This window comes from Melospiza georgiana, chromosome 5 (assembly GCF_028018845.1).
Source record: "Melospiza georgiana isolate bMelGeo1 chromosome 5, bMelGeo1.pri, whole genome shotgun sequence".
NCBI lineage: Eukaryota > Metazoa > Chordata > Aves > Passeriformes > Passerellidae > Melospiza > Melospiza georgiana.
Window position 1 is genome coordinate 56048089 of NC_080434.1, and position 20543 is coordinate 56068631.

A 20543-nucleotide genomic window follows, 5' to 3' on the forward strand; every position below is an offset into this window, starting at 1 on the left:
CACTGTTTTGTGCAGATACCAAAGAAACATCTCCTGGCAGCATTATCAAAATGCTGAAGAGATAATATTTACTTTATTCCTCTTGTTGGGTATTGTCTGAACTAGGAAGAGCAAAAAACCATCCCTTTCAAAATGACATAGTCAACCTGTTCCTAGGTAGCTATAGACTCTATCCAAAATGAAACCATTAACTTCCAATTTATTTATTCCGTCAGGCCTGGGGTAATCTACTTAGCAAGGGAAAAAAAAAAAACAAACATAGAAAAATAAACAAAAACCATATTTTCCAAGGCAAAGAATTGAGCATGCAGCACTATTTCAAACAATCCAGCCTCCATATGACAGAAATGCCAGGGAATTGTGGCTGACACTTTATGAATGTGTCAGAAACTCCTTGTTTACACTCTGCTTCCCTGCCTTGCTCCTTAATTGCTTATTTGTGTCCCAGTGCAGGGTTCAATGGGCTGCAGTCCCTTGAGGTTTCCATGTTTGGCATATTTTAACCTTCAAAACCTGGACATTCTCCTGCTTTTTTCCTGACTACAATTTCCCCCAAGAAAGCATAAAGGCTGCCTTGAAGGCCTGAAAACCACAGAAATATCTTTGTGTTACTGTTGGTCTATATACCTGTCTCTGACTGTGCATTTCTTGACAAGAAAGAGACATAGAGAGATAGAGAGAGAGATATTTCTGTAGTGTTGCTAGGAACATATCCAAGTTTCAGATTCTTGTTCAACTAATACCTGAGGATTTGATCTGAGATTCTGGTAATATGAAGTGATTTAAAATTACCTCAGATCACCATTTCTACTGGCATAAAAAAAAGTCTAAGATGAAAAAAATCTAATATTAGAATGTTTGCTTTATAACAATAACAGCAAAAGGAATTAAATTGTACTCTAATGTCCATCCTTAGATGGGCAATAAATGAAACTAATACAATTCAAGGCATGCAAAGAAAACAAGTTCTCTGCTAAGTAAGTGGCAGAATCACAGAGAATCACATTAAAAAGCAGGAACCTCATGAGACCTCCAGATCAGCCTCTTGCTGGGAGCAGGGTGAACTGTAAGGTCAGAGCTTGTTACTGAGGGTTTTACCCAGCTGGATCTTTCAAACTTCCAAGTTATTTTTCTTCAGGACTGCAGAAACCTTATAACTGCAAAGTTAGGAAATACACTGTGTGCAGCACAAAACAATCAACTGCATCAGTTAGTCATATTTAAATTTCTGTGCTTAACTGCTGATTTACTATGGAAATACAGAAACCCTATCATTAGGAAGATATGGTAGACTGAAGGAACCTCTCACCAAGTCTTGCAACTTCATTGAGCAGTCAAAGTCAGTACTGGGATTCTTTAATGAAATAGAGAAACATCAAGTAGCAAATTTCTCTTCTGTTAGTATTCATGCTTATACCAGACAACACCATGTGGAATTAAAAAGTAATTGATTCTTGAGAGAACACTTGCTCTCTATCTTTCCATTGCCATTGGGTGTATAGCACTGCCTCATGGAAGCAAAGCTCAAAAACTGTTGCAGTAACTGATGACAAATAAACTGTTGCACATTATTTCCCTCTATGATTTACAAGTACTACATTAATGGAATAAAAATAAAAGTAGTATTCAAAATAAAAATAAGGATTCAAAAATCCTTACAAGGAGAACTTTTGATCTCAGAATAATGAGGTTTGAAAAAGAGCAGAACAAAACTAGTTTAGGTAGAAAGAGAAGATGACAAATGCAAAAAGAGAAAGAAAAGCACGCACACTTACTTTTGGCAATGCATATTTTGGCAGCTTCATCTGAACGAAGCCATTTCGACGGTACGACACATAATACTTGGTCCTGTTTGCTGATGTTGTCTACAGGAAGGAGAAACAGAACTCTGTGACAGCTTATGTTAAATCTAAAGAACCTGGGATGGAAAACTGCTTTACATTTAAGCTGTAACTGAAATATGTACCCATTACTTTTAATGCAATGTTCCAAAGTACCAAAAGGAATATTACAAATAAACATCAGTGAAAATTGTCAACTCACAGCCTCACCTGGATTTTCTAATCAAAAATGTAACACCAATGTGCTGGTATATAAATTGGCATAATTCCAACTAAACCTTTGAGCACCACCAGAACATATCAGTAAATAAGACTCAGCCTTTGGCAATATTTAACCTTTTTTTCACATTGAGACTTATCTTCTTTCTTTGACTTGGGAAATCCATTTAAAATACTACCCCAATCCCACTGTTTTTCTCCTAAATTTTTGTGTTTAAAAAGGGAACAAGATTCAAAGGCAGCCTATCTTGAAATATGAAAACTTGGCTTGGTAAAAATAAAGTTGATATATGACAGCAGGTCCACATGCCTGAGTATTTTAAAGGTAACAAAGTATTTAATATTGTATGCAATTTTTTGTGGTATAAAGAATGTGATGTCTTTAGGAATGTGATTTGTTAAATGATGATGGATCAAACCAAAAACCTCATCATTTGCTTAACTACTGCTAAATGGCAGTCTTACCCATCTGTTCACAGGCTTTTTTTAAATGCATGTTTTAACATCATTCATTTAAATTACTGGAGATGATGCAAGGCAGAGGAAAATTGGACTTGAAGCACATAGTCATGTCAAGCCTCACTGGTATTAAAGGCTGGTCTGTGCTTAAGAACAGTGTTGAAACTTTAATCCTCCTTCTCAAATCACCTCTGAAACTGTCTGACTGTCAGTGCAAATTGGGAAAAAAATGAGTATTAGAAAGTTTCTGATCTTTGTGGATATAAGCATACTAAAGAAATGTGGCTGAGATCTTCCTCTAAGGTGGTAAAAATCTCCAAAATAGATTTGGGCAACTGCAGACCTGCAACACTTTGTCTCCCTGCCCCTGGCATTGTTCATATTCCCTGAGCTGTGCAGATGTGTGATTCACATCTGCACAGCTCAGGGAATATGAACAATGCCAGGGGCAGGGAGACAGTCTCAAACTCTACTGTCTTTTTGCACAGAGGATTCTGTCCCATCCTCTTTCTGACAGGAATTGCTGTGATATCATGAGTCGTCCTTGGTCTGATTATAACTTATATAACTGTACTTTAGTGTAGTGATAAATGGTTTCAGAAGTATGCTGTTTCTCAAATGTGTGGTTTCCCTGGAACAGGTAAGTGCTGTCCTGCCTCACACCTCTGGGGTGCTGGGCTTCAGATGTGACTACAGGATCCCAGAGTCACCTTCTATCCTCCAGTAATACAGATATGGCTAACTGCAAACCAATTTAGCAATAAGATATACGTTACATATTATGGTTTACTGCAGAAAAGTCCAGAGAAAAAACACTAGAGATGTTTCCCCTTTATATGTGGAACACATGAACATCTCATCTGGCACTGACATGTCTCAGATCCAGAGACCAAATTACCAAAAGCATCATTAAGGAGCAACTGTCTATTACTTATGTGTGCGTTTCCACCTTGCACTTCCATTTTGTGCCTGCTGATGTCTGTCATAAAAGGGAGTAACATCTCAGCATGCAGCTGTACAGAACATCCAGCAAAGCAAAATCCTTGATGAGGAAGCAGCCAGTGTTTTGCTGAGCACAGCAGTCTGGAAGTTTGCATGGTGAGAAGAAGTTCTCAGCATCTACACACTATGAAATGGATTTTTAGACTGTGCCTGGGGGAGCCACAGATAACAGCTTTGAGCAAAATGCATGCCATGAGTGCTAGATCTTATCTGAAAAAGGCTACTTTAGTCCAAAAGTTCTTTCCCAATGCCATTGGGTTTTAGTTTTGGGGGTGTTTTTTGTCATTGTTGTGGTATATTTTTTTCTTCTTTTGGTTGGTACATGGGTTTTTGTTGGGCTTTCTTTGTTTTTTTTTGTTTGGTTGGGGTTTTTTTTAATGTTAATTTTTCTAAGCCATGCAGGTCCTTGAAACCACTATGCCAAACAAGAGGAGAACAGATCCTTTGTGACCCTGCTAATTTACAGGTCCTTGGGGAAGAAACAGGCTCAAGGGGGAAAAGTTGCAAAGGAGCCAATCTGGTGCACACTGAGGCACTGGTGGGGAGGTGTATCCACTGCCACAAAATAGCTTTCCTGCAAAAGTCAGTAAATAGATAAGCCTTACAGCAAACAAATCTCATCAAAGTAAGAGAAAAATGACAGCTGAGCACTAAGGAAAGCACAAGCAACTTCCCTAGCAAAATCTAATAAAACAAGGAGGACATAACTGCTCCTTGAGAAGTTTGCAGCTCTGAGAGATTCGAACCACAACCAGTGCCACGCGCTTGAAACAATACTCACAAGTGTGCCTGAGCTGTACTGGTGCCACATGGCTGACAAAGTTCCAGCCCATATTTCTGCAGGCAGGTCTTGTAATTTGGGAATGAAACAACCCCAATGCAATTTGGACCACCATGAGTTGTAGACGCGGCGCTTGGGGACATGGTTTAGTGATGGACTTGGCAGTGTTAGGTTTGTGGCTGGACTAGATTTTAAAGGTCTTTTCCAAACTAAATCATCCTATGATTCCATGCTAATTTGCTCCAAGCTCCCCAGCAATGGCCATTTTGCTTCCTAAGCACAGCCATGTTAGCAGTTCTTTCCTGGCAAAACCTCTTCAGAAGAGAATCCATGTGAAGAAGCTGTATAACTATTCTGTCAGTGGCTGTCCTCGGATGTTCTTCCCAGGGAATGGTTTTGTGTTTTGTCCTGGAAAGGACCTAGAAGAGTTTCTAATCACAGGAACACAAGGTTTGCATTTCATGTAACACACAAGAGTATTTATAAAAAGTAACACAATCCACTAGGAAATTCTCATATAGTTAAAGGGCAACTGGTTGTACAAACTAAAGATGCTTTTTTTTTTAAATTTCTTTTTTTGTTTGGACTGATAAAGGAATGCTTTTTTCCATGTAAAAAATCATAAATCATCATTCATTAATTCCACCCTGCTCCTTACAGTGTTGCTGCACTGTTTAGAATTTTATTTTTGAATTCCAAAATGAGCTGTCTCTCCCAAAAATGGCAGAGAAACATGAGGTACATATATACCTGCAGAAATATGTAGTCATCCTGCACAGTCAGGGAATCCCGATCAGTGCTGCCAGCAAATGGGACTGTCATTGTCTTATCAGAACAATTTTGAATCTGGCAAGTGATGTAGCGATAACCTGAGGGAAGAGAGACAGAAACATATGACAGGGCTATCAAGGGAAAAAGAAGCAAGCAGTACTAAATGCTATTCATGTAGGAAAAAGGCTGCCTTTGCCAGGTGAGCTAGTTGTAGAATTATTATATTAAACTCTCATATAAGACTTTTTCAATCTCCAACGTACTGAGAATATATTAACTGCTTACAGTTCAGATCATTCCCTGGAGGCAGCCTGTTATTATCCAAATTTTGCTGGTCCAGAGAGATTAGGGGTTAGATGAATGAGCCATTCATGGGTGGGGATAATAGAAGGAGCCTCTTTTCTCACTTAACCTATGCACAGAGCTGAATTATTCACTTGGAGATATGGCAGCCTGACACAACATAACTGAAATCAATAGATCAACCCCAGTATAAAATTGTGATGAATGAGAAAAGAATCAGGCTGCATTTAATAGACAGTGTGCAGAATTTTAAAGCCTATTTTCAAAGCTCTGTAAGAATGTTCAGACACACCATTAGCACACTATTGAAACTTGTCTGTTGGGGCAGGATTTCTATATTCAGAGTTAATACCTTGCTGCAAAAGCTTAGACTGATTTATAATCAGAGGAGGCTTTGGCCTTTCTCTTCCTCTCCAGTTAGCAAGGACTATCTTCTCTCCCTGGATTCTTAGAACAGCACCACTGCATCTTTGATACAATCTGCTCTTATCAGAGACAGCAGAGCCAACAATCACTATCTTATACCAGCTGTGACTTAGAGACCTTCCCTGGGACTCTTTAAGACCTTCCCTGAGCTCTTGTACAGCTCATCCTTTGTCAAAAGCTTCTGAGCACAAAGCAGTTGAGTGACTTGCCCAAGCACAGTGAGGAAAATGTTATTTACACAATCTTGTGCCCAGATCACTAATGCTACCCACGCTCCAGGTACAGTGTGAGAGAGCAAATAATGTATCCCCATGTCCTTCACTACTTTTGCAGTGTGAGGGGAAATGCATCCCACATTTAATGACTTTTTACTAGAGAAGAACAAACCAGTACACTGGATACAATTATTTGTTTTAAAATCTGGATCTGTTTAAGAGGCAGTTAGAGTCAATCCAAATTCTCCAGTTTATGTCCAAATCAACACCACAAGGACATTTGGTGCAGCAATGGACCATTTAAAGTCTTGCAGGTGTTCACAGTTCACAACACAAAAATTACAGTTCTTTGTCATATGGGTAGTGCAAAGATGCTACTTCCACTAAAACCAATGGCTATGCTTGTATTGACCCTAATTGCATAAAGTCAGTTTCTTGAGAATCTAGCCAGGAGATATTTCATGAGAGCTTTTCTTTCTCTGCTTAAAAAAAAAAAAAAAATTAAAAAACTTAAAAAATAAAATAAGAATCCTACCAAAAAAAAAAAAAAAAAAAAAGACAAACCAAAAAACCAAAACAAAACCCCACCAAAACTGAAACAAACAAACAACCAAAAAAAAGAAGCAACCAAAGAACCAAAAAAACACCAAATAACCAACCAACAAACCAACCAACCAATCACACTCCCCTCTAAAAAAGCCACCCTAAACCAAAACCAACCAAAAAAAACCCCAAAAAAACCACCCAAAATGCACCACCAACCAAAACCCCCTTAGCATTCAGTCCCTGAAAAATCATCTTACACTGTCTCTAAAGAAAACACCTGATGGAGCTGTCACCATGTCTCATAAACCTCACTGCTAAAAGATTTAGACTTTTTTTCATTCAGCTTTTAACATGATAACTTTGATTTTTTTAATAGGGCTATAATTAAGAAAAGCTATGGGAACAGAGCAATTCAAACTGTGCATTCTTTATGGCTCACTTTTAGACTGCACAGGAACTAAGATGATCTGATTCAAGGAATTAAATTATCTTTCAAGAGTATGATAGGTAACAAGAAACTATACAAGCATTTGGAATCATGGTGACTCTTTAAGCTCATTCTGACTACTAATCTGCTTTTCCATTTATTTCCCTTTTGAAGTTTCAAAGTATACTGGATGCTATAACATGAGGAAATTCTGAGAGATGGTGGCTGCTGCACTAGACCTGACACGTGCAATGATTCACATTAATAGACATTTACCCAGCACTAACACTGCATTGCCAGTTTTATTTGCAAATAAGGAAAAACTGTTTAATGCTCAAATGCCAGGATAAATTGCACCATTAATGGACATTATCAATAGAACCTAGCATCCTGACATCAATTCCTCTTAAAGTGAAAAACAAGTAGATTTTAAATTACACTATATTTTTATATAACAGGACAGTTTTGCTGACTACAAATAAACAGAGAAAGAATCTGACTTGCACATTTTCTCTTCTGACTAGTTTTAAAAATAGTCCAAAAAGTACCTCTAAACCAAAGAGAAATAACTATATACTAGTGTATCAATTGATAACATTTTCATTTGCATACCTCCACTGGGGTCCTGGATTTCCATATGAACTAAATCAAGGTCGCCGTCAACTCCAGCAACAGCCCTGAGAACACAATATAATCAAGTTATGTACAGCCACCTACAGCATAGTAATCATAGGGATGGAAGAAAAGAGAGGATTTCATCCCAACCAGCTTTAGAATTCTGGCTGGGAATAAAATAAACCCCATTTATAATGTCCTATTACTAACATCTATAAACAACTTATTTTTTTCTACTTTACATTATGCTTTTCTTAAATTTCTTTAGAATCTCTTCTACTAAAAAATGCATATAAATGGAATCAATTGAAAAAAAAAGAGTAGAAATATGCATGAAATTGGGAAAAAACCGACAGAATCATAAATTGATATACACACACACACACAGAGATATGCACTCACATGCACTGGCAAGCACTATAGCACCTTTTTACAATTATGTTTAACATTTGAGACTATAAAGCAGATTTAATGCTAAAAAAGAGTTAGATTCCTTTCTTATTAGAAATATCTAAAACTTGACACATGGTTTCCATAACAAATTGATATATCTTTGGTTAGCATATTCAAGAGAAGAATACATTCTGCTTTGACAAAGAAAGGGAAGAATAATTTTGAGAAAAATATCCTGAGAAAGAAATTCAGTCAGAGTTGATCAAGGTACAGTTTAACTTTGTAAAGGTGTAATGGGAATACAGGATGATTTTCTCCCAATATCTCTCATGTCAAATATGCTCAGCCAAAAGATGAGTTTTCTGCCCTCAGGGCTCCCATCCCAGCCTGGCAATGGCAGCCCCAACTGTGCTTCTTTCTGGCCCTTCTATTGCCATCAGTCAGGCACATTCTGCAGAGCCAGCTTTGGGCTGTCACAATGTGAAGCAGAACCCAGCCCCACTCCCACATCACTTTTCTCAAGGCCCTTCACTGGCAGGGCAAGAGTCATTGAGGCAGAAAATGTGAGCTGAAGACATGCAAAGGAGATCCATTGAGTGATAAAGTACAGCTGGATGCAGATATTTAAAAGGTCCATTAAGATACTTAAGAGAAGATTATCATTTTGATACAATTATTAACAATCAAGTGCCATAAAGCTATACTTTGGACTGAAATTGCATCATTGTTTAATGGTTTAGTAGCAGTGATTTATGAGGAGTGGTTAAAACTCAGACTCAGTAATTGGTGGCTCCTCAGGAACACAGGCCAGGGGGAAGAAACTGGATGATTTCCACTGCTGCATAACAACCAGAAATAATCACATATGCTGTTTTTCCCTAGTAAGATAAATGATCAGGCCAAAGGAGGGAAGGGAGGGGGAGAGATGAGCCCCCTCCAAGCCATAAGATGTCAGAGAAACTTATAGTGTGATTTTTTTTAATTTTTTTTTTTTAGCAAATGCATGGAAAAATCTTGCATTTATTAAGAATTTGATCCCTCAAACACAAACTACTTCAGCACTTTGGAGGCAATACGTTAGGTTAGAGAAGATTTTAGATCCACTGACGTCTGATGAAAATATAAATGAGCAGAGGGAAGGGATCTGTGAACTTTTGTGCTGTGTATGCTGTTATCTGTGTTTCAAAATCAAACCTGCTATAACTCTGTAATCAGCAATTTGAGGGAAGAAAATGTTTGCTGAATATTTTACTTTTAGTCTTGGACCTCAGGCAGCTGAACCAAAGAAACTTTTGGGTTGAATTTTCTGGGCCTGAGACTGAGATGCTAATAAACATCAATAATGCAAAGAAAGTTTTTGGGTACTTCTGAAATGATTTCTTGTATCTATAATTTATCACACATGATTTCATAAGCACAGTTTGAGGTATTTGTCAATATCTTTACCTTCTCATCTTTATTTCAACAGCTCAGAACTACAATGATCTCACTTCTACATGCTCCTCCTAACAGCGGCAGCTGACACATGTAGATTCAAATCTTGTTTCCAGTGTAATTTTTCAGAGAAAGAAGATGTAACTGATCTGTTTTAATGAACACTGCAGAATGAAACTTTCTTGCCCAGACTACTTTTCTCCTTTAGACTCTTATTAATTATAATTATTTAATTAATTATAAATTACACAGAATATTTCAAAAATATTATTTGTGTTTTTCATTACTCCAATTGTACTGATGAACTCTAGCAGCAGACACTATTTACTCAATGAGAATGTTACACCCTCAAAGGCTACTTTTGAATGTCAGCTATGGAGCAGAGTTTCTGAACTCCAAAGTCCCTTTTCCCAGCTTTAAAAACACTTAGGAATAGTCCTTTCTTCTTTTATTGAAAAAAGACCAAATCTCTTACAGCTGCTAAGAAAATCTCCAGAAGAGAGTATAACTAATATAGAGAATTTGAAGCTATATCCCTGAAGAATAAACTAATCTCATTTCAGTGGACTCCTCTGCCAACAGTACTTAAAAGATAATACAGTTATTTCACTTGTGCTTAAATCATGAACCAGAGGAAAAGTTGTGTGATGCTCTGCAGGCTAAACACAGAGCAAGGCCCTCTGCTGAGCTTCTGAAAATACCAGGCAGACAAGACGCATACAGGAACACAAACCTTATGTGGCCCTCTGAAAAGGAAAGCTCAGTTTCATACTTTTTAGTTTTGAGGGAGGAATGTAAGACAAAGTCAGGGTTTTTTTGCAATTTCATTTACAAACGTGCTACTACCACAACATAAATGCATTTTACTGGTGTGAGCATTGTGACCACACATCCATTCACAAGGACAGTTTACTGTTCCCCAGCTGGTTTAGGATAGGACTTCTGTCTTATAAAGCACAGATGCAATGGACCCTGATAACCTGAAAGCTTCTTTCTTTTTGGTTGACATTTTAGAATAAGTTCTAATATTTTTTCCCTCCAAATACAACAAGCATTTTCTTATAAACTATCTTTTTTTTCCTCAATTTCAGTAGTGGTTACTTTTGGTTTGGTTAAAATTCCCCCAATCTTCTCAAAGTACTTTGCAATTAAAATGTTCTCACCTCAGCAGTCCGGGACCACTTGTTTGTTTAGTAGTTTTACTTAGGTAAACTCAGGGTTTTCTGGTTGACTTTTTAATCTTTTACATTCAGCTGCTGAGTTTTCCAATGAATTTCAGACTAACTTTCAGCTCAGACATGCTTTCCTCTAGGAAAAGAAACATTTCTTGACCAAGTGTACCATGTGGGATAAAGCAAGTGCAACACACCAACACTTTAGATCACATAACAGGGTGGTTACAACACTTCAGAATTAAAATATTGCAACTTGACTGCAGGATGGTGTAAATAAAAGCAGCCTCAATATGCTTATTCCCTTTCCTGTGAACACAAACTCCCATTATCTCCCTTGTGCTTGTCTGACACCATGTTGAGCCTCTTGGGAAAAATAGTTCTGCAAAATGTAATTTTAGAAATTTTTTTGAGGAATTAGTTTTCTTATGCATATGAGTTTTTTACACTTTATAGAAGTTCTTCTGAAAGATTAGCTGTTCTATGACCTAGTTCTTCATAAGTTTTGCATTAGTGATTCACCAGGTAATTTCACTGACCTGAACAGCATTATATCAGCATGAAAATGGTGCAAAGGAGGTGACTGCAAAGCTCTTTGTGTTTGTCTTAGTAGGTGTATAAAGGTATATTTCATGGTACAAACATTAGATATTTTGTAGTTTTAAATAACTATACTGAAATTCTAAGAATTTAGAATTTTCTGTTAAAAGTTTTATGAGAGACTTTTGGTATTATTTTAATAACATCTTTTCTTTTATATAACTAACTCTGTTTTTCCCTAAATGCCCCAATATTTTCTTCCTTTAGTTCAGTGCAGCATTAGGAAAACACCAATATTGACCTGAAATTTCACAGTTATGCCATATTTATTATTATTATCATGAATACCATGATTCAGTTAATCACCACTGAATGTAATAGTACACATCTCAAAATGTAAATCATAAGCATCAGTCCCTTCAATAATAATTATGATTCAATTTTACTTCAAGCAGGAAACCCTTTGTTTCCAGTAGTCCAGGCTCATTTTGTAGGGGATCAATTGTCTGCAAACACTAATAAGTACAGTCTGCTCTGGACAAACGTCTTCCCTACCTCCAGTGGATCCCTTCATTGTTAAACATTTGATGCAGTTCATTTGGGTGATTATTAATGAAGCGACAACTTCAAACAAGACATCTGAAAACAAAACCAAATCCAGACAACCATGCTTGCTGATGTGCAGAAGCCCCCAAAAAAAGGCCATCTGAAAACTTCCTGGATGACTCAATTTGCTCCTCGCATAATCTTGGAATATAAAGTTTATCCAAAAAGTAACATGTTCCCTGATTTCTAGCAATTGGCTTAATGGCACTGCCATGCTTAGAAAGCAGATCAAAAATATACAAATATTTTCACTAATTAGTTTAAAATGGCATTGACCCTTGGCAAGCTGGTTATTTAGGAAGAAGAACCTATTATTTGATTCATATTGCCTAAAAATAAATCTGCTTATGGCTGATTTGTGTTTCAGGCCTTGCTGCCTTCCCATGTACTTCAAAAGACACACCTTTAATGATTCAGTCAATGCCTTACACAGCCAGCATGTTCTGTTATAGTTTTTTTCCTATGCCTAAAAAATGTTTTTCCTGCCATGTTTGTCCAAACAGAAGAGCTACTGTGGTTTTTTCCTGCCTTAGGTTCACCTTGGCTGGCCACAAGATGCTCACAAGCTACTCTCTCTCTGTCCCATCTTAGCAGGACAGAGAGAGAAAATATAATTAAAAGCTCAAGAGTGGAGATAAAGACAGGGAGCTCACTCATGAATTACTGTCACAGGTGAAACAGACTTGATTTGGGGAAGAGTAATTTAATTTATTGCTTATGAATAACAGGGTAGAATAATGCCTTACCATGGCCTTCACCACAGGCTGCAGGGGTGTCTCTAATCTGGCACTTGGAGCACTTCTTCCCTCTCCTTCTGCACTGACCTTGGTGTCTGCAATGCTGTTCCTCTCACATATTCTCACACCTCTTGTGCACTTTTTACTCTTTCTTTAATCTCTTATCACAGAGGCACCACCAGCCTCACCCACAGGCTCAGTGTGGCCAGTGGAGAGTTTTCCTTTGAGCTGGCTGGAACTGGCTCTGTCTGACATGAGGGCAGCTCGTGATCTCATCCCACAGAAGCTCTGAACACTCCTGCTACCAAACCTCGCCACATGAACCAGTCACACGCTTCATCACACAGAAACAAAAACAAAACCTTTTTCAAGTGATTAAGTCAAACATAAGAATAACTGCCCATACAGATTCTTGGCTTTACACACAAGTGAAAAATTCAGTGACAAAGGCTCAATGAAATCCTCTTTGCATTTCTCTCCTTCAGGACATAACATGGCTGAAATCCTCTCTTTCACCTGACCCTTGAACAGCCAGGCACCCACTACATTTGACATAAATGGGTACAGCTGTGACTGAGTATCTCTATGGAATTTCATTATGAGAACAGAACTTTGTCCCTGGAGAACAACTGTTTATCAAAATAAACTCATCATTTTTTATTTTTATGTTCTTACCTCTCAAGAAAATGGAAGACCTGTAGCTAAAAATAAGAACAGATGCCCATAGCATAGGATCCAAATATCCAAGTGAGTCAAGGATAAAGAATTCCTAAGGCTCTAGATAGTCATAAAAGAAATGTGTTGAGCCTAATTCTCTGGTAATTACCAATTCATTTCTTACCGTCCCAGGGTATATTTGTGCTGGTGTAGACAGCTGATTCACAATCTATTCTTTGCTAATGTATCACTGAGACCTAATTTGAGAAATCAAAAGGATTTCTCAATGCTGCATAAGCCTTGGGGACTTGAGAAGAATAGCAGCAGACCTAGAGGAATCCCAAACGCCACTACTCTTTCTTCTTCTCAAGGATTACCACATAATGCAGCACTTTTCAAAATGGGCTTCACACACAAAAGCAGTTATATACCATCTAACGGGTGGGTGTTTGATGTTTGGCTGGGATAGCTCATATCATTGCATTCCATGCTACAAATGCACCAAGAACTGAAAAAAAATCAGTTATAAAGGATGGGTGCTATAACATCTCCTAAACAGAAATCATCACATTGGGCAAATGCAGTTTGTAGGCACAAGTAAAACTGGTCAAAGCAAGTAAAGTTTCTTAATTTTACAGAAAAAGAAGTTGCTCAAAATTTTAAAAAATTGCTAATTAGTATTTATACAGAAATATAAGATTTACTTTCTATGTGTTGATGCAATTCTTTTTAATTACAGTGTGACAGTATTTTTTGTTAGTTTCAAATCTGCCTCTCATGCTTTTGCTTTATAACTCTTTGGTTTTAGAATAGGGTAGAATAAACTATTTCAGTCAGAAGGTACTGACAACAACCTTCCAGTCCCACTGCCTGACCTATTTAACACTGACCAAAATTTAAAGCAAGTGGTTGATGGCATTGCCCAAATGCCTCGTAAACACTGACAGGCCTGGGGCATCAACCAGCTCTCTGGGAAGCCTCCTTTGCCTCCTAAAATGCTAGGAGAAGACAAGCTCTTATGAAGGGTTAGCCAGCTTTCTCTTCCAAAAGAATAAATGAATCAAATAGAAAAATCAGCTACGATAGTGTGAGAAAAGATCCCACCGTATCACAGAAGAAAATATTCTGTGGTCCTAAATTAGAGATGGTTGTATACATTTTCCACTGATGCCAATAATATTTCCATTTCACTATCATGAAAGATCAAATTTCACACATAAAATCTAAAAATATATGTAAGGAAGGATCAAGAACACTTGGAAAGCAAATAAGCCCTTGAAGATGATAGTAATATATTTGCTTATAAATCTATAATATGTTTCTGAACATAAATATTTAGAATACTCAGTCTCGACTGACCTTCCCTTAATATAAATACATAACACATCTATGAAATTAATTGTATTTAGATCTTCATTTCTTTTTGAAAACAGAAAGAAAAGCTTTTTCAGGAAATGCATGAAGATCTGGCTGCTTCTGGAGACATAGAAAAAATGGTTTCTACAAAGCACAGGAAAATATTATGACTGATAATATTTGTAGTTACCAGACTGAAATAAAAATCTTAGGCTATATTATTAACCTCAGTGGCAAAGATCAAATTGAAATCAAAGAGGAAACATCTGCTAAAGATCTGCCCAGTGAAATGTTCTTGGCACAGGCAACCACGATCAGCAAGAGACATGCCCTCATTTATCATGAGATGTACAATTAGTTTGGCACAATATTTTTAACACATCAGATATACACTGACAGGAAAACAACACTAGACTTGTCCTTACAGTCAAGCTATTACAAAGCCCAATTCTTACATCTGTTGAAAATGACCAAACACTTGTTTCTATCTATCACTCAGAAAATTTGGGTGACAAAGGCCATGAAATACTGGAAAGTCTCACACGACAGACAAACTCCCGCTGGAAAGCAAGCAATTGCAAATTTCCATATGAGAAAGAAGTAAAATATAGATCTTTGTTCTATGTAAGTTTATGAGAAGGATAATTTGGTAGTGATGCGCTGCACATCTGCTTCCAAACACTTGCTGTTGATGGCTGATACAGTTTTTGAGAGAAATCACTCTGGTGATATAGAAAAGAGAAAAACAACCCCCTAAAAATATTTCTACTGGTTATAAATGTACAGAATCTTCAAATTTATAATTCTTATTTGTGAGGAATGTGACATTTATGAACAACCATGACTTTGAAGAACTACATTGGAGTTATTCCTATCAAATGATATAAGGAAACATAAGGAAAGAGCAAAATACAGACTTAATATTAAACATGCCCTCAAAGGCCTTAATCTTTACATACTGAAAACAGAGACAAATTATTTGGGTTGGAGCAAAACTGAGACACATTTCAGTGGCTTTCTGTATTTTTCATAACTTAAGTGTGCTAAGTGTCAGATGAGCAAAAACTCCAATAGAAAAAGTCTGTGAGAGAGAGGCTCCCACTACTATTTCTTACCTGTTATTGACTTGGATGGTTTCCAGACTTTATGCATTTTAAAATGTTTTTATTAAAGACATAACCACATGCCCTCATGATTTACATCCCATATAATCTTGGTTATAAGGCAGATATGACATTTCTGACACACAGTGCTACTTAAAAACAATCATACCTTTCCACAGGGTATTTAAAAGACCTGCAAAGTGTATGGCCTATGAAACTCCATCTGCTGTGCAGAAATAAGCTGTTCAATAGCTGTCCAAATCTATACTTTGCAGGAGCAGGTAAGCAGAAAGTGTCTGCTCAACTCAACTGTTTCAGCAGATGAAGTTGAGGGCAACTGGAATAAATCAGATGAATGTTCTACAACCCAACCATAGGCTACTTATATAAAATTATGGGCAATAAGTAGGTTGCAGATTGAAAATGAGGCACTTGGAAGTGTGAAAAATCTTGTGTGTGCTGTGCCCAGGGCTAATGAGACCAACGGGGCAGCAGGGCAGGTTAGGTCTTGTGCTCCCAGCTCTTTCAGTCAGGGTTTGAACCGTCCCTGTGCCCCTGCCCCAGACTCAACCTTCCCCCTGCCTGGCTGCAGCAGCAGCATCAGCACACGTGCAGCACGCCCTTGGCTCACCAAATTATGCTTTGGCAGTGGCCATGTATCTGCAGGCACCATAACACCTCTGTGTGCTTTGTAATCAGTTTGTGCAAGTTTTGTTCTGTTGCTTTTTTTACCTCAAGTGGGGCCAGGATGAGTATTTTTTTCAACACAAGAGTGAAACAACTACATGAAAAATTGGGAGGGTCACAGATGAAACCAAGATCAGGCATCTATTGCAATACTGGCAACACCCCCAGCACACCACAAAATTACCACCAAAAGCCGGACATGTTTCCACAGACATATGGAAAATTATACTTTGCACAACTGGCAAGGATCAGAGTCCACTTAGAAGTTAAAAGCCATTTAGGGAACACAAGTGTTTAGTGTAGTATGACTTAAACCTATAATAAAAAAATACGTACTTACACACCAAAATTAAATGTGAAAGGTGGGAGTGTCAAATTGACCAATTTAAAAAATAAAATTAATTGAAACACTATCAAAAGTTTAATTTTGGTTTTAAAGAAGATATACCATTAAAAAAATTATCTGTTAAAATAAGGACAATAACAAATAACTTTTCAAACATTTTGTCAACCTGTTTAAATCACTCCTTAAATACTTTGTGAGACACATATACACAATGTGAGATACCTGCACAACACTTGAGCTGAAAATGAAGTAATTAGATATATACGTTCTCAATAAAGTCACATTTTCACCAGTTTCCTTAGTGGTGCAAGTGTATATATGACTACAGTTAGTAGGTATGTTTCAGCCTCTCTTAAAAAAAATTATAGATCTTTCTCTGCAAAAAGACTCCTCTCCTTTCTAAAGATAAATTTCACCTGTAAAATGGAGAGCAATTTCATTCAACACTGCAGCTTTCTTTAAATCTTGGGCTCCACAGATCCAGACCTATAACCCTTCCATGTGCTGATACTCAGCATGATCCCTGGCATGAGTATGACTTTGCAATAGAGGATACAGAAACATTGCCATCATCTGCAAAGGATGCCAAGGCTCACACCATCCCCATCCATATCTCTGTAAACATCTTCTGGATGAGAATTAAATACTTTCTTTGCTCATTTTATTATTTCAAAAATAACAGACTTCTTACCAAAAGAAATGATCTTTAGAAACTCGTTCCTGCAGAAGATTCCATTTTTTCCCCAAGTCAATAGATACATAAATCTAGAAAAGGAGAAAAGAAGGTGAAAAATTAGATTTTAGGAAACTGATAATACTGTACATCTTCAAAGACAGGCTCTATATCACTATTAGAAAGACAAATTGTACGCAAATTAAAAGGAAAAAAAAATGAAACAAGCCCAAAAACACATTACCAGGAGCTCAGTACCTTGTTTTCCAGAGTAACTGCCTTTCATAGGGAAACTATTTTAAAATATCATCTATAATAAAGAAAATGCTGCAACAATGAGTTTTTTTTTTACTGTGAAAACACAATTCATTTAGGGTCAGATTTTTTTTTTTTACCTCAGCATGGTTACACAAGAGGGATGGTAAAAAGGGCACTTCTCCTTCTTCCCATTCATTGACCAAAGAAGAACAAATGTTTCCTTTATGCTTCAAGCCTTAAAGCCATCAAAACTAATTAAGCTAGGAAGTCAGTGCATTTAAAACTCTGATAAAATAGGACCAAAATATATTACAGAAATGCTTAAGAGATTTGATGAAAGATGCACTTATGGGTTTGCTCCACAGACACTAATTTGTAACCCACGAGAAGTGGTCCTTCAGCACAGAGGCACAAAATGGCCTGGAGGAGAAGGATTCCAGCTCCACCTTCTCCACAAACAGTTCCCCTCTGGCAAAAAAACCCAAATGCTAATGATATGGATGGATATCAAAACTGCAGATGAAAGATGTTCTCCCCCAGCATAATGTGGGATCTAAAATAGCTCTTAATAAATCTCCTTCCTTTAGCATTTGCCTTCAATATGTGTTTCCTCTAGTTAAAATAGGAAGTTTCTATCAGACTTCTGAAAAGACAGATTTAAAGCCCCCCGCTGTCTGCATGCATTTCTTATTTGATCAAATTTACATAAGATGGGTTTTCTCTTGATATATCTAATAAGAGGAATAAAAAGGCAAATAAAACTGTTCTTCTCTGATGTAGAATTCACCAATTCAGTAACTGAATGTTCTGGGGGAAAGTATCTTAAAAGGAGTAGTCAGGAATGTTTATGTTTTAAAATGATAGGTTCAATGACAAAAGATAAAAAGCCCCCACAGTTCTGTATTATGTTCTATTATAGAAAAACAGCAATATTAATATGCAAAGATAAAGGTTGAGGTAATGCAGCATAAACTCTATGGGTAAATTTACTGAAGTTTGAATTAGAGATAAAAGAGAATTTCCCAGTTATCTGCACTTCACAATAACTGGGCTTCCTTCCATTGCACACTTGATTAAAGTAGACAGACCACAGAGTAGGAAACTACAATCAGAGTGCTCATTGCTCCAGTCAATGCACAGAGAGAAATGATTTGGGATCAAAAATTCTTCATCCTCAGATCTAAATGATAGGGCTGTAGAGCCAGGCTCCTGATTTGCTGCTAAATTTTTGCTATTAATTTTATGTGGCTTAGGATTTGCTGCAATCAGGGTATTTTATAACATCCTGCTCTGAGCAACCTCCTTGGGGGGTTGGATGTGGCTGTGAATGAACTGGACTGGACTGAGCAGGGTGAAGAACCTGAGCTGCTCACTTCTTCAAACACCTGTGGCCACAGGCATTGCAGAGAAGACAACCATTGGGTTTACCATTTTTCTAAACAGTCCCTGCTCACTGAGTAACCTCCCTCAGTGGACTGCTTAAATCTGGGAGAGATGATCATTTAATGCACTATCCTAACCCTGTTGTCTGAGCTGCAAAGAAAGCCAAGAATTCAGATGTTCCCAGCAAGAGGGAAGAGAACTGTTTAGGATTAGGGACAACACTGGCACATGAACAAAAGGATATATTTTTGTCATCAGTGAATTTCAGCAGAAAATGAAAGATTCTTGCTCTTTGAACAGAGACACCTGTACAAGAGAAGCCAAAGGCCAAACCAAATCCACCCCCACTTCCCCAAAGCCAAACTATCTGCTCACACACACATTTAAGATCAAAGTCTGGCAGTTTCTGAGTGAACAGTTTGGCCCCTGCAATCTCACTGTTAAGGAGAGTGAAGTAGGACTAATAAGGCATATTCAAACTCAAATGAAATTTTAACTGACACAGTATATGAAATATATAAAAAATAACACGGAGATAAAAAATAACTTATGTACACATTGAACTTACTGCATTAAAAAACCCAAGTGATCCATATGTATTTTTTTATAGGCACTTATGATAAAACTATTAAATGAGATTAGATAGGATGTGAAAACAGTTCTATTAGTAGACAGCTAAAATCTCTGGCTGAAGCAAACAGGTCTAATAGGTCTTATAATTTTGCCTATGCTCACTTGTTCAATAAATATGTGGAGAAGCATTTTAAAAATATTGAAAATATTTTTCTGTTTTGCCATTACTTCATCCTTTCTGCTTCCAAGTGAAAAATTAAATCCATTGCATCCTTGACAATTTTTTAAAAAATCTAGAAGCATTTATGTAGGCTCAGCAAATAGATGATTGTTATTCATTATAACTGAGGGGTTGCCAGAAAAAGAGTGTATAGATTTGAGGCAGTAAATGGATTAATCCAACCACATTGACTGGATTTGCATTCATTTATGGTGTCAGCTAGAGGCTAGAGATTTATTTAAACAGAATCTAGGGTTCTGAATGAAAGAACAACGCATATTTTGCAATATGAAATAAGCCCTAAATCGAATCAAAAGTTGTGAAAAAGGCCAAGATGCTCCAGTAGACAAAGAAGCCTTGCTGACTGCTATTTATAAAGGACCTGATTCCTTGCAGTCTCCTTGCAGTCTCTTACAAAGTGCCTTTGTAAGGAATTATTTGAGTAACAGAAGCTAATAGTTCCTCCAGTTTAGAGTTTTAGATTGCATTATATTTTGATACTACCTTTTTAGGGAAGGTAAAGTTACTTAACTCAAAAACCTAGAGTGTACTGACTCCTCAGGGCAATTTCAGATCAACGCTATCTCTCATGATCATTGATTTTAGTACAGTGACCTTTTCTTGTGTCAAGTTGCAATTTTGATTTTCAACTCCTTCTCTGCAAACATCACTTTATCTTCCTCTCCCTTCTAGACCAAATAGATCAGGTTTCATACAAAACATAAGCAGGTTACTGACCCAGTTATAGTCAAAGGCATCCTTCATTCCTACACATCCAAGGTAAAGATGTAGGACTTGTC

The 20543-nt window shown here is 37.2% G+C and overlaps 1 protein-coding gene across 6 annotated transcripts in view; it reads right to left on the bottom strand.

The window, feature by feature from the left end:
- The window catches only part of SORCS2 (sortilin related VPS10 domain containing receptor 2), a 535446-nt gene that overhangs the window by 88797 nt on the left and 426106 nt on the right, over positions 1-20543 (bottom strand). For all 6 annotated transcript variants that reach the window (XM_058023757.1, XM_058023756.1, XM_058023755.1 and 3 more), the window contains exons 5-8: positions 17328-17401; positions 7603-7667; positions 5053-5171; positions 1776-1865 (exon numbers count right to left, since the gene is read on the bottom strand). In XM_058023757.1, the coding sequence (XP_057879740.1) occupies positions 1776-1865; positions 5053-5171; positions 7603-7667; positions 17328-17401 (348 nt within the window). The remainder of the gene's footprint in view (positions 1-1775; positions 1866-5052; positions 5172-7602; positions 7668-17327; positions 17402-20543) is intronic.